Source organism: Pyxicephalus adspersus, chromosome 7 (genome assembly GCF_032062135.1).
Source record: "Pyxicephalus adspersus chromosome 7, UCB_Pads_2.0, whole genome shotgun sequence".
NCBI classification, from domain to species: Eukaryota; Metazoa; Chordata; class Amphibia; order Anura; family Pyxicephalidae; genus Pyxicephalus; species Pyxicephalus adspersus.
This window is the reverse complement of record NC_092864.1, coordinates 64182709-64199705: the sequence shown is the minus strand read 5'-3', so window position 1 is coordinate 64199705 and position 16997 is coordinate 64182709. Positions and strand designations below refer to the sequence as shown.

The following is a 16997-nucleotide window of genomic DNA, read 5'->3' as shown; positions in this document are numbered from 1 at the left end:
AGGGAGGAGGCACCTCATGGGGTTGGAGAAGGAAGCAGAGGGGGAGCAGCATATGATGCCCTGGGGACACCCCAAATGGATGTTTGCAGGTCCTCCTCCTGTAAGAAGGTATATAAATATTGCAATGTTTACATACCACACTGGGGATATTTATTTTTACACAAGTACTGACAAACTTTCATCATGTTTCTTATGACATTGCATTATAAACATGCTCATGTAGTTTAACTATAAATCCCCCCATAACCAGCCTGACATGGGCTCCATGACTCTGATATCCCAACCCATTATTCTGCACAGAGCTGCCACATCAGCACCCACACCCAGCATCTATGTGCCCCTCATACCGGGTACAGGTACAGCACTGCTCCCACCAAGATCAGGAGGAATGTGATAGCGAATATTGCAAAGTCCAACATTCTCCAGCTGTGTGCACCCCAAATACAGGCCCTATGCAACACCGATCACACCGCTCGGCCATCCGCTACACCGCCGCACAGCCCAGAGCAATCGATTCCCGGAAGGCTCTGCGTCGTGTAAGCTGAAAACAATGGGGGCTTTTATAAACGTTTTTAGCAGGACTTTGGACTCTGGAAGCCCCCTTTAATAAGGAGACTCCCAGATCTCCACCACCCCACCCTGGGGAATGAATACAGGGGTACATAAAACCCCTTACTCATTCCCTGAAAGGGTTAAAATATGTGTAAAAAAAATTGGACGAGGTTTTAATGTTAAATTATTTTATTAATGTGTGTGTGTCTGTGTAACTAAACTTTTTTTTTTTTTTTTTTTACAGGTTATTCCAATGACAGGATGATGGTAATGGTTGGTCTTCAAATCTTGAAGGTCCTGGAGGCCTCTTCTATGAATTCTAATTTTAGTTCTTTCTAATAATTTTCAATTGGATTTAAGTCAGGTGATTGACTGGGCCATTCTAGCAGCTATAATTTCTCTGAAACCAACTGAGAGTTTCCTGGGCTGTGTGTTTGGGATCAAATGTCCACCCTCCCAAATGTCCACGCAGATTCTTATTAAGAATGTACTTTTCTCCATTCATCTTTCCTTCAATTATATGAAGGTTGCCAGTGCCATATGCTGAAATACAACTCCACATCAGGATGTTCTCACCTCTAAACGTCACTGTTGGTATTGTGTTTTTTGGGTAATATGCACTGCCATTTCTACTACAAAGTGCGTGCAATGAAATCCAAAGAGTTAAATTTTGATCTCATCTGACCAGACTATATTCCCCCAGTATTTCACTGGTTATATCATCTGAATGGGTGCTCTGCATGGATGTATGGATAGCAATTAGTCTACTAATATAATATTATAATGAAGATATTATTATATTTTAAGGTTTGAGATTTGCAATGTGGTGGTAAAAAGCACAGCAGTTTCTAACCTTTAGACTGTAAGACATAGTTCTTAGGTCAGCTTTATCTGTGCAGTAAAATAAAGAAGAAACTTTGTTCTGGTATTGCAGATGAGAAAACTTGCTGAACTCAGCAGTTGATTATGAAATGAGTCACACAACTTTTCTTCTCTGACTTCTCTCTTAGCAGCGTTTACCCTCTAAGTGTTCTGACTGAAACCCATCATTAATGATGACACTAAAACGGCATCTGCTGCTGATTTCCAACTCCACACTTCATGGCGGGGGATATCTAGAACACTGCCAGGAACAAATACAAAAGTTTTTGGGAGAGTAAGTAAATACATGCTTGGCTTATAACTGTTAGTGCCTGCTTGGGTTCTCTAATGTTTATCTTTAGTTTTTGCATTCGTATTTCTCATACATCATAATATTAGGAGCTATCTGCAAATGCCTTGAGTTATGACCCAGAGAGATATTTATTTTTTGAGTGATCTCTCATATTTCAACTTAAATGTGAAAGATCCCTGAACAAATCAAAGCGTTTCTTAATGCACACTGTCTAAATTACTGTTTTAATTGTCTCTCTTTTTAGACAGGTCAAACGTGTCCTTTTTGTGCCTTATGCCCTGCATGACAGAGATGACTATGCCAGGACTGCCAGGAAGAAATTTGAGAGCCTAGGTAAGTGTCGTCCACTGGTATTTGGCTGCAGATATCAGCTGAGAAATATATGACTAGTTTTCATATTCTGTCTGCTAGCTGAGGAAAACAGGAAGTGTCCTTTAAACAGTAACACTAGCTACAGAAGATCATAAATTAATTCTTTCTGTAGAGAACCTTATCTGTATAGAGTTCTATTTTGCTCTTTGTATGCAATTAATTTCTCTTGTACTTTATGCTACACAGAAGGCAACACGCAATGCCAAAGATATGTTATTAAATAATAACAATAATAATAATATGCTCACTGTTATCTGATCATTCTAAAATGATCATGTTTAAAGTTTTCATTGCATTTTATTTTTTATTAATTATGATAAAGGTTAACAGAGCATGTTCCACATTGGATACAACTATTAGTGTCTGTTATAACCATCCACTGATCCCTATATTTTGATCCTGTATGCCCCAAGGGAAAAGCGAAAAAACATTTCTAATATTCTGATTGCAATTTAGTGTAATACATTTACTGTGAAGCCATTCCTTTAGGATATGTAGGAAGGCTGCTTCATTATATAAAGCTATCTCCGGGAGATAAGGCCTCCATTGGCTACCAATAGTAAAAGTCAACAGCTGATTGCTGGTAACAATATTTATTTACCTATTTTAAAAACCTGGTAGGGATCAGAATATTTTTTGAAAGAAGGTGTACCTTCTGTACCTTCTCATGACTGTTGCTTGGTAAAAATGATGACACTGTGCTCACTGTTTAAACCTAATTATGTGCAAAGGAAATTAAAATAAAACAGGATATTTGCTCGAAATACGTAATGTAAACATTCACTTTGCTACATGAACTGACTTTGTTGACTTAGTTAAGGAGCACTACTCAGTAATTTCAACAGTGGTAACAATAGCATTGTACATAAAACCTGCCCACAGGCTTTGGATGGATGTTATAGGAAAAGCTTTATATAATATAAATCTATTTGCATGAAACTGGGGAAATAAGAAAGTATAAGGAGGGTAGGGTAATTGTTGTCTTGGTTTACCATGCTTTAACTTCCTTTTTTCACCTTTTTGGCTCAGGATGAACATCCGTCATTGTATTACAGTTCCTTTGCATCACTATAGCACATTGATATTCAGCTACTATAAATGAGCGCACTAGTTTCTAGTGTTGGATCATTGCTTTTCATAGATTGATTCAGTGTGGCAGTAATCGTAGCTACAGTTGGACACAGTTGCAGTTGAGACAACTTTTTTTTTATAATTTTGGTTCTGTACATTACAACAATTAATTTTAAATGAAACAACTCAGATGCAGTTGAACTGCAGACTTTCAGCTTTATTTCAGTGGGTTGAACAAAAAGATTGCATAAAAATGTGACCAAATAAAGCCTTTTTTAACACAATCACTTCATTTCAGGGACTCAAAAGTAATTGGACAATTAACTCAAAGGCTATTTCATGGGCTGGTGTGGGCAATTCCTTCTTTATGTCATTATCAATTAAGCAGATAAAAGGCCTGGAGTTGATTTGAGGGGGGCTTGTATGTGGAAGATTTTGCTGTGAACAGACAACATGCGGTCAAAGGAGCTCGCCATGCAGGTGAATCAAGCCATCCTTAAGCTGCAAAAAACCTTCTGAGTAATTGCAACAATATTAGGAGTGGCAAAATCTACAGTTTGGTACATCATGAGAAAGAAACAAAGCACTGGTGAACTCGGCAACGCCAAAAGACCTGGACGTCCAAGGAAGACAACAATGGTGGATGATCGTAGAATCATTCCATGGTGAAGAAAAACCCCTTCACAACAGCCAACCAAGTGAACAACACTCTCCAGAAAGTTGGCGTATCGATATCCAAGTCTACCATAAAGAGAAGACTGCATGAAAGTAAATACAGAGGGTGCACTGCAAGGTGCAAGCCACTCATAAGCCTAAGAATAGAAAGGCTAGATTGGACTTTGCTCAAAAACATCTAAAAAAGCCAGCACAGTTCTGGGAAAAACATTCTTTGGCCAGATGAAACCAAGATCAACCTTTACCAGAATGTTGGCAAGACAAAAAGTATGGAGAAGGCGTGGAACAGCTCATGGTCCAAAGCATAGCACATCATCTGTAAAACATGGCGGAGGCAGTGTGATGGCTTGGGCGTGCATGGCTACCAGTGGCACTGGGACACTAGTGTTTATCCATGATGTGACACAAACAAACAGCAACTGAAAGCCGCTGCAGTAAAGGCCTGGCAGAGCATTAAAAAAGAAGGAAACCCAGCATCTGGTGATGTCCATGAGTTCAAGACTACAGGCTGTCATTGCCAGCAAAGGGTTTTCAACCAAGTATTAGAAATGAACATTTTATTTTCAGCTTTTATTTGTCCAATTACTTTTGAGCCCCAGAAATGAAGTGATTGTGTTAAAAAAAAAAAAGGCTTTAGTTCCGCACATTTTTATGCAATTTTTTTTTTAAAAAAGTTTTCTCTGTCCAAATATTTATGGAGCTAACTGTATAAAACTAAAGTAATACATTCCTAACTTGAGCCCAGATCCTCAATCCTAAAGCTAAACTCCAACCTTATCCTCAGTCTTGCACATTGTACAGACTCTTCTCCTGTACTGAAATAGCTTACTGTATTTTCTCTACACTCAGTCTACTTTTCATGCTGAAAGAAGGCCAGCATCAACTAGCCTTTTCCTCGTAAGTATTGTTGCTCCTTAACATGTCCCTATTGGGGGTTTAATTCTCCCTTTTTTTTTTTCTTCACATTGACTGAGTCTGAATTCAAATCCAAAACAAGAGTGGAGTTCTTTCAATGTGTAAAGAAGGATTCCTCTTATTTAGTATATATTATCTTGCTTTCTCATTTCCTTACTTATTAAAGCAGGAGACTACGACAGATTGTTCTTGATGACTAGCAAATGGGAGCTGGTCACATTCTTTTCACCAATCCTGGGTATTGAGCCTGAAAGCATTCAGTTCTAGGCACTCTTAGGGCTGTCAACACTTTATGAGGAAAAGAGGTGATCGAGGAAAGTTTAGGCAGTTGGCTAAGGTAGAGGGAATCCCCATTGCAATCACACAGCAGCCAAATTCTATTTGATTTTAAATGTGTTAGGAAAAACCTTGTTTGGAATGTCTTTAATGTATAGTATGCTAATTTTATTGGGACTAAGGATAATGTGACAGGCAAATCTTATTTGTATTTTCAATCTAATCCTCTTTAAAATGACACATGAATGACACGTGGAAAATCAAGCTACCTTCTGTAAATTATAAAGGTAGATGAATGTCCAGCCAAGAACTTTCATATATAGACCCCATGTTTTTTCCATTTTTTTTTTTGAACATTATATAGTCAGTCTTGTCAAATTTGTGGAAATCTCCTAATTCTTTTTTTCAGGTTATGGCCTTGACAGCATACATGAGGCAGCAGATCCTGTTGAGGCGGTTCAGAAATCAGAAGCCATATTTATTGGTATGTTTAATTTTTCAGTACAGTTTGAGCTGAAAAAGCACCAAGATGCAAAAAGAAATAAAAATTGGGAAAACAGTGTTGTATGAAAATGTGCCTTTACCTAAACCGGGTTTATATATAATTAAAAATAATTACCTAATGTGTGTAATTTGTAATTTTTTTTCCAGGTGGTGGGAACACTTTCCGACTCCTGAAAACTTTGTATGATAATGGTTTGATACCGGTTATCAGGAAAAGAATCTTTGAGGTACTGTATGTTCTTAAATTCTACATACATTTTATGATGTGATTTTGTCTAATATTAGTCATTTGTATATGTAAATTGTACTTTACATTATCTAAAAAAAAGTATAGTTATACAAGTATATTTATGGTATACATCAACATTTCTGTAATGTTCGTCCCTTCATTAGTATTTATGGATTTTTGTATATAATTACAGGATGGAATCCCTTATATAGGCTCCAGTGCTGGTACTAATGTGGCTACTATCAGCATCAACACAACCAATGATATGCCAATTGTGTACCCACCATCTCTACAGGCTCTTGGATTAGTACCATTCAACATCAACCCTCACTACCTGGATTCAGATGCAAATAGCAAACACATGGGAGTAATTTGATTTGATTCTATTGACTTTTTATGTTGTTTATAGGCCAGCCCTGAGGGGCAAATTACAACTTTTATACATAAATGTCTAACAACCTATTAACTTGCTCCTAGTTTGTTACTACAGAGCTGGAATTATTTGGATATTTTACAAAGAACAGGACCCTGACAACTAATACTCTTAGGGTTGTCTTTAACGGCCTTTGCACCGGCCAATGCACCACAACAAACCAAAAACTGCTCATGCATTTTTTCTTACTGCTAAAAAGGCAGAAATGAAAATTGTTTTTCGGCTATTAACCAATAATTCATTAGTAATATCATTAAGTCCACTTATTGTTGATGGTGTGGTTACCCAAATACGTTATCTTTACATACTGATTTTCTGCCTTGTTTAGGAGACCCGAGAGCAGCGCATATCTCAGTACCATGAAGAACTAGACACTCCTCCTGTCCTTGTATGTATGGATTAAATATTTGTATTTATGGGTTGTCAGTAGGTAAGATGCTAAATAAAATTTGCAACTTTTTTAGGAATTATTTTCTCATCATCGTTGAAGAATATGTGAACAGACTGCACTCCTTAAATCAACCCTTTGTGTCAGTTGTTAATATGCTGTATGTTTTTTTTTTTTTTGTTTTTGTTTTTTTTTTTGCTTTGTTTTTGATTAACTCACAGTGAGGATTTTATATAGAGTAACTGACACCATATTGACTAATAATATGTTGAGACAAATATCTGTCTTAATTGCATTTATTGAAACAATGTACATGTTCCAATTTACATACAAATTCAATTTAGGAATAAACCTCCATTCCCTATCTTGTATGTAATCTGACTACCTGTATTCACATTTCTGTGTTAAGACACGCTTCCTTGAGATTCCATTCATGCTGATGGTGTAACAGCACACCTGAAAGAATGAAAAAACCTACCTGTACCACACCAACACATTGCAGCAATGAATATATGCCTTTAAAGTACTTTTGGAAATTAAACTGAAACCAAATGTATGATTTGTTCTCCAAACTGTATTTGGCTGTAGCAATATATTTAACCGAATATATATCCAGCACACCCCTGCTGCATCAGACCTACAATTCCAAAATCCGCAATGCTTGTTCTCCATAACGAGTCTTATATATAGATGCGTTTTTTATTAAATGATTGCAGTATGAAGGTTTTATAAAAACATATACATTTCCCTAACCAATGCTTTTTACTAAATTTACAGGGTCTTCGAGAGGGTTGTATTCTTTTAGTGGAAGGGAATAAAGCAAAACTTCTTGGCATTACTAAAGCCCGACTGTTTTTAAGGTAAAAGTTCATGTAATCTGAGAGAGCAGTTGTGAATGTGTAATACCCAAGGTACATTTAACTTCAAACTTATTTTGAAAAATGTCAAATACATTTGCCAGGCAACTAAACACTGGTTACAGGATTACTATGCATGCACCCAAAAATGGCTGAACTTACCTTAGATGTCTCCATGAGCACCCTGGGAGCCCTATATACCTGTATATATACTTTCTAGCAGAATTGTGGGCTAGATTGCTTGTATCAAAAACAATAAGACCCCGGTTATCTGGAACCCAGATAGCCTGCACCTGACTGCTCCGCTTTCTTGATTGCTCCTGCAGCCCTAGCGGAGCGGTGACACATGTTCTGCATCTAGGGCAATCAGGAGGAGCAGAGCATAGCTCTGCAATTGGCTGAGAAAAGGGAAACCCTGATGGTAGCACAAGCGTCATTAGGGTTTCCCTTTTCTCAGCCATTTAGTTCTAGAGGTGAATGATGACAAGTCTTCCCCATTCAAGTCTGGTGCTGAATGGCTGACAAACCTCAGTTAAACCAGAAACTACAGTTATCTGGAATTGGTCATTCCCCATGGGGGCCGGATAACCAAAGTTCTACTGTAATTAACCAGAAAGGACATCTATCAAACAACCGGCTTTTTGAAATGTAGAAATGTGATGGGGTTCACATCTTCTGACTGGTTGTATTTACATGTCAGACATCCGCTCAAATATCCCTGGTTTGTGGAGACTGTCCCTGTATTTTTCCAGTCTGGACCTCTTGTTCAATACATTTATAAACCTCTAAAAAACTATGCATTAAAAACATTCAACCTACAAAGTGTTTAGTTGTAATTTTGAAATGCTAATATAAAAGAAACTTGGTTGTTAGAAGCACTTGTCAGTTTAACCAGTTTGCAAATTATTTTTTAATGGGGCATGTAATTTGCCTACATAGTTTGGTATGGTTTTGGTTCTGTAGCCATAGTAGATTGGTAACCAATTTCCAAAAGTAAAATAATTTGTTTATTTTTGAATATTAAAAAATGTCTGCTTATAGTGTGACAACACTGTTATGAGATGTTACAATGTGCTCCTATTTCCTTCTTGCAGAGGCCAAGCCCCCACAGAACACGATCCAGGACACGACTTCAGTTTTCTCCTAGATCAGTGATGGAAAAAAAACGATATATAACATTTTTTTTCTTAGTCTTTTGATATCTTTAGTAAAGCACCAAGTAAACTTGACAAAAGAATTTCACAATAGATTGTGTGCATTTTTTTCTTTTATTTAGTAGAAGCAAGAGGTCAGGTGCAGAATTATTGACATCAGTGATATGTTAGCTTTACACTATACAATCAGATTGTACAAATTTCATACAGTCTTTATGTGTACCACAAGCTAAAGATAAATCTGGCAGACCCCCAGCACTACATAGCTTTAAGTGTATGGCCAGCTATACACCTGTCAATATTACAACCTTCAATCTATTACATCCTTCTTTTATTATTTTCTAAGCGAGATTGGGAAACTGGAGGTTTTTAAACACCACCGGGTAACAGTTAACAAAAAAAAAAAAAAAAAAAACATTTTTGTAATTTTCTCATTATAATCTACACTCCCTCAAAATGACAAAGTGAAAACAGATTTTTACGTTTTTTTTTTTTTTTTTGCATATTCATTAAATAGAACTTCAGGGATAATAAACCTTGGGTTCAGTTCAGTTATATTATCTTCCCAGGCTTATATTTTCTCTGGTGGGAAAGGCCAGCAAAAAGCTCTACATAGCTTTCTGAAAACAGGTAGTGTTCCTGAAGGAGCACTGTACATACAGGACTGTTCTTTTTTATGAAGAGGAGAGGGGGAGAACGACAGAGCGGTACCCCAATGGGCTCTCTCATCTTCACTTTCATTACGATCGTTCAGTTGTGGATCTGCCAGGACAGATGAGGCTTAGCTCCGTACACACACCAGAATCTCATCCAAAATCAGTCCTGAGGTGATTATCAGACATGAATCATCTGACGTGTGTACGTAGCCTAAGTATCCCAACATGTGCAGGGAAATCAGAGTAAGACATTTTAGAAGAGGAGCCTGTACACCTGTGACTGATGGAAAAGAACAAACAAAAGAACACCAAAAAGCAGATATTAAGGACATTGTATTTTATTCTCTGATGCCAAAAGTTACAGTATATACAACAATCAGTTGAAATATATTCTGTACAAAATACTAATTCATTACAGTTTACAAATCGGAAGTTTCTAGAAAAGTGCAAAATATTTTAAAAACATCCACAATCACCCTGTACACAAAATAGAGTTGATAAACATACAATCCTTTTCAATGGCAGAGACACACTGCCGCTGAAAGGAATAAAATAATTATTAAAATTTAGGGTCACAAAAGGCTGTACATTTCAAAGTAAAAATAAAATATATTGCACAAAAGACATCAGGGGATTTCAGTACAAACCATTAGAGATTAGAATATTTCAAAAAAGAGCAGAAGTAAAAACCCCAGGTGCTGCACACACTTATGGGGAATGTCTTTGAAAACTGACCACATCTTAAGGGGTTGTCCAGGTCAAACAATTTTTTCTTAGGATTCTCTTTAAAATATTTGATTAAATATCTGAAATAAAAAGGTTCAGGTTTCTTGATCGAAAGTTGTATATTTTTTGGCAATAAAATATTTAAAAAGTTTATTCAGCACTGAGGTATTCTCCACAACAGAATGCCAAATGTCAGTTTGAAGGGGAGATTGAAAACTGCTTATTTGATGCCCCTTGAGTTAAACTAGTCATCAAGATATTATTAAATCAAGGTCTTTAATCAGCAGGATGAAATATGTTTGCCAAATACAGAAATAAAGGCCTGATTTGATATGGGGATTTGATAGAGACCACTGCTTCCCTACAGACAAGGATCTCACTCTTATACCGCTAGCAGGGAACAGGCTGATAGAAAGGAGCAATGCAATGCAAACAGCCAATTTAAACGAAGGGTTTATTTGGGCTATACACATACCACAGCATCTCAAGAAGTTGTACATTTTTCTGTAGGAGTTGAGCTTCTTCCAAGATTTTTAGTCATCCATCATATGAAAGACCTAATATAAAAAGGCAGCAGAAGGTATGCCCCATATGTCCATACTTCTGGATCATCTTTTTGTGATGGCCTGCAGTTTTTGTTAGGATATGCTATGTTGCAGAAGTGTTTTAAACTAAAAACATTTTAAAATTCTGAATGTAGTATGTTCTACCTGTACAACCCCTTCAAAGTGTTTTTTTCTAACTTGCTCCCATTATGTAAGTAAAAGCACCTAAAGTTCATCAATCTGGAATAAAACAAGGCATAGTAGCATATTGCTGCATTTTGTGGCTTAGAACATATAGAGGCACAGTTATGTTGTATAAGAGAAAACACAAGTAGCAAAGATATGATCAATTCCTAAATATTATTGCTTTTTCAATAAACCATTATTATACCTACACACAATACAATTATATTGCACTTGGTAAAATCATACCTTTAATTTACTGAGAGAACATTTAAATGTAATATGCTCCCAGCAACACTTGAATATATACTGTATAGCATTAATAGATGGTAACGTCTATGTAGCACATATGAAGCTTACTTTAAAATAGGTACTTTGATGTTAAAGCAGATCTATCAACTCCTGTCATAGTATCTCATGTCTCAAAACTCCAACATTTTCTATAAGAAATGTGTATAAATTGGTAACATCTAACTCAGGCTTAAAAGTTACAGCATAACTCTCACCGGTTTACACATTTTAGACTGTACATATCACTCAAATGTATATAGTTACCTCTAACATTGCAATACAATGGTATTAATATGTTTTCAGATTTCTTCATGACTACCCATGAGAATCAGAGAATTTCTTAAATTAAAGTTCCCAGGGCTGCCAGCGTTTGCTTTCTCTTAGCATGATCCCTATTCTTTACTACCACACATCTCTGGATGACTTGCATTAGCTGTGTTTGTTAGTGACAGAGCCTCTCCTTAGAGCACCCAGGGCATCTTTAGTGATGTCAAAGGAGAGAGAAAGCAGCTTTTTATCTTAATTTGAGAAAGCCAGGAGTCAGAGAATGGCAAAATCTGCATCACTATTTCCTGAAAGTCCACAGCTTACATTACCATGCTAACAGCAACATAAGTATGTGAACCCAATATATTTTAGTGATATATTAAGCCTAAAATGTGTAATATATTAAGCCAAAAATGTGTAAAGTCACCTGATGACCACTTCATGAGAACATCTATTGCCTGACTTATTTGCCAATTCCAGTTACTTGCCTGTAGAGTCAACTACATTCCGTGACCAACCTTGATACTTACACACTGGTGATTTTGTCACCGGTGTGTAAGTATCCAGATCAGAAAAGTTAGGAAGATGTCATAAGTTTTTTTAAGCTTATTGCAGGTCAAAAAAAAAGGACATCCAGGCAAAACAACATTTTAGGACAGCAAAGGCAGCCACCATGTTTCTCATAGGAAGCAATCTATTATGTTGTTCAGTTTTGCATGATGGGGCTGCTTTAATCAAATCAATCCTTGCCCTCCAATAATGGAAGACATTACATTTTGATCCTAGTAGCTGTATATATAAAAGACAACAATATAAAAGATTCTTAACTGATAGAAGAAACAACATGGTTTGCAGAGAATTGTGTCTATTAATGCAGAGGCATGAGCTAAGCAAGTGCTGAGTACTCCAGTCAATGTGTAATTATGACATGATGTAGCATGCATGTACTATAATCAATCAGTTTAATGCTAAGATCGTTCTACAAAATCTCCACAATTTACACATATGTTGCTGAACACTTGGTGTGGTGTGACAGGCTGCAATATTGAAAGTCTTACTAATCTTGTACCAAATATATGTGGAAGTCAAATTTCTTCAGCAGCAAAGAATCATTAAACATATGTACACATAGTATGCTAGTAGTAAGAAAGTAGTTTTTTTTAAACTGTAGACATATTAATGACAAAGAAAAGGAAGTTTCCATTTGCATACACTTTGTGCTTTCAAATAGATTTTTTTCATGTCTGTAAATAACACATTTAAATAGAAATACTTTAAATTAGAAATATTTAAAATATAATAAAGATATACAGGTAATCAAAGTTGCAATAATCTATATACAGGTAGTAAATGATTTTAAATAAAGCATATTACAAGATATAAATCTTCAATTTCCAACAGTGTTTAAGTAAAGATTATGGAAATTTAGAGAATGAAAACTAATGAATATCTTTGTTAGTGTTTCAAACACGATTCTTCTTAGAGCTTTAATGAAGTGATTTTGTCACTGGTGTGTTGGCCTTTGGCTATAAAGTATCTGGACCCCTGTGATATTTTGTGCCCACTAGTAAAATAAAAATCATAGTAAATATTGGAATACGGTCACCATACTGTGACTAAACCAACATTTACAAAGCTTATTAGCCTATTAGGTTAAAAAACAGCTCCGTCCTCTAAATGGCTCACGTACTAAAAGAACAGTATATAGGGTCCATTGAAGAAAAGTGTGATACTGGAATAAGGACTACACTAAGAAAAATTAAACCATGCAGAGCACACTCACATGAACCTCTGGTAAAAACAAAATATAAGGAAATGTAACAGCACACAGAATGATCACAATATAAATAGATGAGTAAAATTAACAATTAGAGTGCTAGAAAGAATGACTGACTGCATTGTACAACTACTTCAAGTAAATATAATATTACAGTATTGAATATATACTACCATATAAAGATGTGTTATATTTGCAAAACACATCTATACAGATAAAACAATATAGAAAAGTACTTTGTGTACGGAAATGTTAGTGTTATGAAGAATTTAGTATATTATTCTGCTCTAAAACACAAGGCAAAGAAAGGCAATTAGAAGCCCTTTATTTCCATAGATCTGAATGCTCCTTTATTGTTCTTGTGAAGACCTATAATGGCCAATGTACAAAGGGAAGTTAACTAAAGCAAACAAAAACCTGACCATAGGCTCCTATAGATCATTTGGCACATAATTAATCTCTGCCCTATTAAACAACCCTGGGCTTCAAAAAGCGGACAACACACAGGTAGCAATAAGTTAGAAAATAATTGTATCAGAAAGACCCACTCCGCAGGGTAAATGCTTCTAGATGTAGGGACAAACAAATGGAGAAAATTTAATTATAAATGAAGGTGCAAACAGTAAACCTTCATCACCATATACAGGCCATGATTTTAACACTGATGTGAAACTTGCTTTAATCATGCAATTTAATATAATTACATTACAGGTAGTCACCCCGTAATACTTGCAGGTGGGCTATTTTACTTGCCAAATAATTTTATTTCTCAAGATTTGTGATGAAAACTTCTGCCAGCACAGCCAAATCCTTGACCGTCATTGCAGCTGTTTCATATGTCAAGAAAGTACATCCAGGCCTACTGAGTAGTCTGTGAAGAAGCACCATTGTGCTTATGATGTCCTCCTAACAGCACATGTGCACAGCAGTAACGCCTGACTGGCTGCTAGTGCTTGTTATCCTATTACAATCCTAAATGCTGCTGTATAGGGGAATATTGTACCTACATAAATTGCCTTAATACATTAATTTGTTTTACATTTAGGTATAACTTTACTAATTAGTGCATAATATCTACCTGAAGAGTAATCAATGGGTTAAGCTCCAGACCAACTGCTGATTTGCTTTTTTACTATTTGCTCCCTATGGGCTAGAACAAGGATTTGAATAAAAGTTAAATAAAATAGTGACTGCATTTCTGCAAAGTAAGGCTGCCAAACCACATAAAAGGAGACAATTTAAAATGCAGATAAACATTTACAACGCTGTGTTTTACACATAAGGATTTACGAAACAACTTCAAAAGAAATATGCATTTGAAAAAAAGCCATATAAAACACTTGACTATATTACAATCCAGTTAAATATAAATAAACCTTTTTCTTGGGATACAAACTGCTTTTCTAGCTTCCTATAGAACCATTTATAAAAACTATAAGTTAAAGTTGTGAGTGCTCTTTTTGCATTTCTGCTGAAGGAGGAATGTGGCCCTGCTCCCCAGTAGTGTTAGGAAACCCTCTACAATAAAATGTAGTCTTTGAATGATATCACAGAAACATGTAGTGCAATGCACAGAAGGAAGAAAGCGTAGTGATTATGTGGTATGTATGATTCATGCAACAATTTTCTGTTCTGTTGCAAGAGAGCAATAAATGTTTTGCAGCAGAAAATTGGGCAGAAATTGAATGCAAAAATAATACACTTGGATGCAGATCTGCACGAATTCATGGTGTGTACAAACTAGCACTGCGTACAGTACTGATCACGTCAATGCACACGGAGGACTTGAGTTCATTTTTTATATAAGTTTACAAAATACTTTTTAAGCAGGTCTGTCTAGGATTGTAGTGTGTTTCCTTAGGATTTATCTTATGAGACGTACACAAGTCAATAAATAGAGGTCAATGGATGTCTTTGTTCATTGGTCATTTTTAGGAATTACTTTCAAAATGAAGTTGAGAGTCTTGTGTGTTATATTCTGTCTCTCCAGAGGAGATCTGGCTAAGTCGTCTGCTGGAACCAAACAGTTTTCGAGATATTTGACCCGACTTTGCCTGAAAAAGAATAAAACATCTATTATAGAACATACTTTGATGCCTTTACATGACATACAAACATTTCTTATGGATGCCAAACCACACCATTGCAAATCTTACGTTTATGCAGTAAAATTTTTAGGCATTGTATTGTGGAAGTCAGCTGCAGGACGGATATCCACATTCAGGTATAGTTAAGTATACAACAGTAGAAATAAAAAAAACAAAAAACAAACACAATAAGCCCGTTACCGTTATTGATTATTGCATTGTAATACGTGTCTGACCACACGTTCATCAGTGATCATGCCCCACTGTAAACACAAAATTGCTCATACTGGTCATGGTTTGGTAATGGCATGAATACTCAAGGAGCGAAACTCTATGCCAAGCAGCCTAATAAAACAACCTGACTGCTGCAATGCCAACACAAATCCTTGCCCAAATGAGTCATGAAGCAATGCCTAGACTGGCACTGCCAGTGACCCACCATAGAAGATTTTTTTCACATCTGCTCTCTACAAGACAACATGGTGCTGACATCCCCAGACTGTGCTCTGTACAAGGACAATCAGAGGAGGGTCCACAGGGCTCTCTATCTTCTTAGAATCAAATCTTAGACTCCTCCAAATGGCAGAAACAGCTGCTTGGTACTGTAAATCCACCTCACCCTCATCACTTTTACACTCCCCATTAAGAGTGACTTTTAAGCGTTTTATCTTTTTGAAAGGAGTCTGCTCTAGAGAAAGAACATTCTGCGGACAGGAAAAAAAACAAAAACTTTTTGCTAGATTTTGACACCCAGCTCTGACTAGGGCCTATGAAAACAGTGTTTTTTTCAGGACAGCTCGCTGATAAAGGAATGTTTGCTCTGAAGTTGCAGCAAGATGATCTATTACACAAAAGCAGATGTAACAACCTCAATATCAGAGGTTTACCAGAAGCCACTTCCAGACCACCGTTTTGGGCTTCTCCTCCTAAGGAACCCACCTGACACTGAAACAGAACTTGAATACATTTCACAGAGGCTATCTGGCTTAAAGATACTCTATAGAACACATTTCTATAGGATCAGAGAAACCATACTACAAAATGCATGGGCCAAGTGACTTTAATTAAGATCTGTATCATCTGGACCTTTCCCACAAAACCCTAATGATGTGGAGTTCTTTGAGAAAATACAAAAGCAAGGTAGGGAAAATCCAATGTAAAAGTGTCCTCTCACCAGGGTAACTACTAACACACAAACACTTTAGGAAGATTTTCTGACACATCAAAAACTTTGGGAGACATAACAAGAACTTATTTGAATAGCTTATTGTCACCACCTAGGATAGGTCTAATCCGTGCCTGAACTTTTGTAATTAGCTGTAGGTTTTTGAAAGAACATAGCCTTTTGTAGCTAACCTACCTCAAATGATTTTTAAGCTAAGGCAAACAGAAATCCAGTACCAGAGAATTAGATAAAATTAAATAGAAAACAAATCTAAAACCTACCTGCTGAGAAATCTGCCAGATCATGCATGTTGCATCTCGAGACCCAGATATGAGATGTATATCACAGCAGTCTGTGGCTAGGCATGTTACAATGTCTTTCAAAGAGAAAAAAAAAGGCAAATTTAACGGTATTAAAACAAACATAGGAATAACTGTATATAAACCCATTACTGAAGCATGTTTATTGTAGATTATTATAACTAATACAGTGGTACCTCGGTATAAGTCCAACTTGGTATAAGTCCAACTTGGTATAAGTCCAACTTGGTATAAGTCCAACTTGGTATAAGTCCAACTTGGTATAAGTCCAACTTGGTATAAGTCCCGTTTGGATACAAAAAAGAGCTTTTTATTACCGTGTTTCCCCGATTTTAAGACATCCCCATTAAATAAGCCACCCCCGATTTTTGAAAAAATAA

The 16997-nt window shown here is 36.3% G+C and overlaps 3 protein-coding genes across 3 annotated transcripts in view; 1 reads left to right on the top strand and 2 right to left on the bottom strand.

The window, feature by feature from the left end:
• CYP20A1 (cytochrome P450 family 20 subfamily A member 1) overlaps positions 1-524 on the bottom strand; it is a 20667-nt gene extending 20143 nt beyond the window's left edge. The window contains exon 1 of the mRNA XM_072418759.1: positions 348-524. Within this exon, the coding sequence (XP_072274860.1) occupies positions 348-419 (72 nt within the window). The 5' untranslated portion in view covers positions 420-524. The remainder of the gene's footprint in view (positions 1-347) is intronic.
• A 995-nt stretch (positions 525-1519) lies between these two features.
• LOC140335811 (alpha-aspartyl dipeptidase) lies at positions 1520-8691 on the top strand. Its single transcript, XM_072418758.1, has 8 exons — positions 1520-1708; positions 1971-2059; positions 5445-5519; positions 5687-5766; positions 5962-6135; positions 6530-6589; positions 7367-7449; positions 8541-8691. Exons 1-8 carry the CDS (start codon positions 1605-1607, stop codon positions 8599-8601), a joined length of 726 nt encoding a protein of 241 aa, XP_072274859.1. The 5' UTR covers positions 1520-1604; the 3' UTR covers positions 8602-8691.
• Positions 8692-9578: 887 nt separating this feature from the next.
• The window catches only part of NBEAL1 (neurobeachin like 1), a 93682-nt gene continuing 86263 nt past the window's right edge, over positions 9579-16997 (bottom strand). Inside the window, 3 exon segments of the mRNA XM_072419140.1 lie at positions 9579-15142; positions 15604-15836; positions 16579-16673. Of these exon segments, the coding sequence (XP_072275241.1) occupies positions 14977-15142; positions 15604-15836; positions 16579-16673 (494 nt within the window). The 3' untranslated portion in view covers positions 9579-14976.

What these genes read in the sequence shown, in the direction of transcription:
- LOC140335811 (XM_072418758.1), top strand. Translation starts at nt 1,605, where the DNA reads ATGATGACACTAAAACGGCATCTGCTGCTGATTTCCAACTCCACACTT. An exon ending in TCAGGAAAAGAATCTTTGAG is followed by an intron (nt 5,767 to 5,961) that starts GTACTGTATGTT and finishes ATATAATTACAG; the next exon opens with GATGGAATCCCTTATATAGG. An exon ending in AAAGCCCGACTGTTTTTAAG is followed by an intron (nt 7,450 to 8,540) that starts GTAAAAGTTCAT and finishes TCCTTCTTGCAG; the next exon opens with AGGCCAAGCCCCCACAGAAC.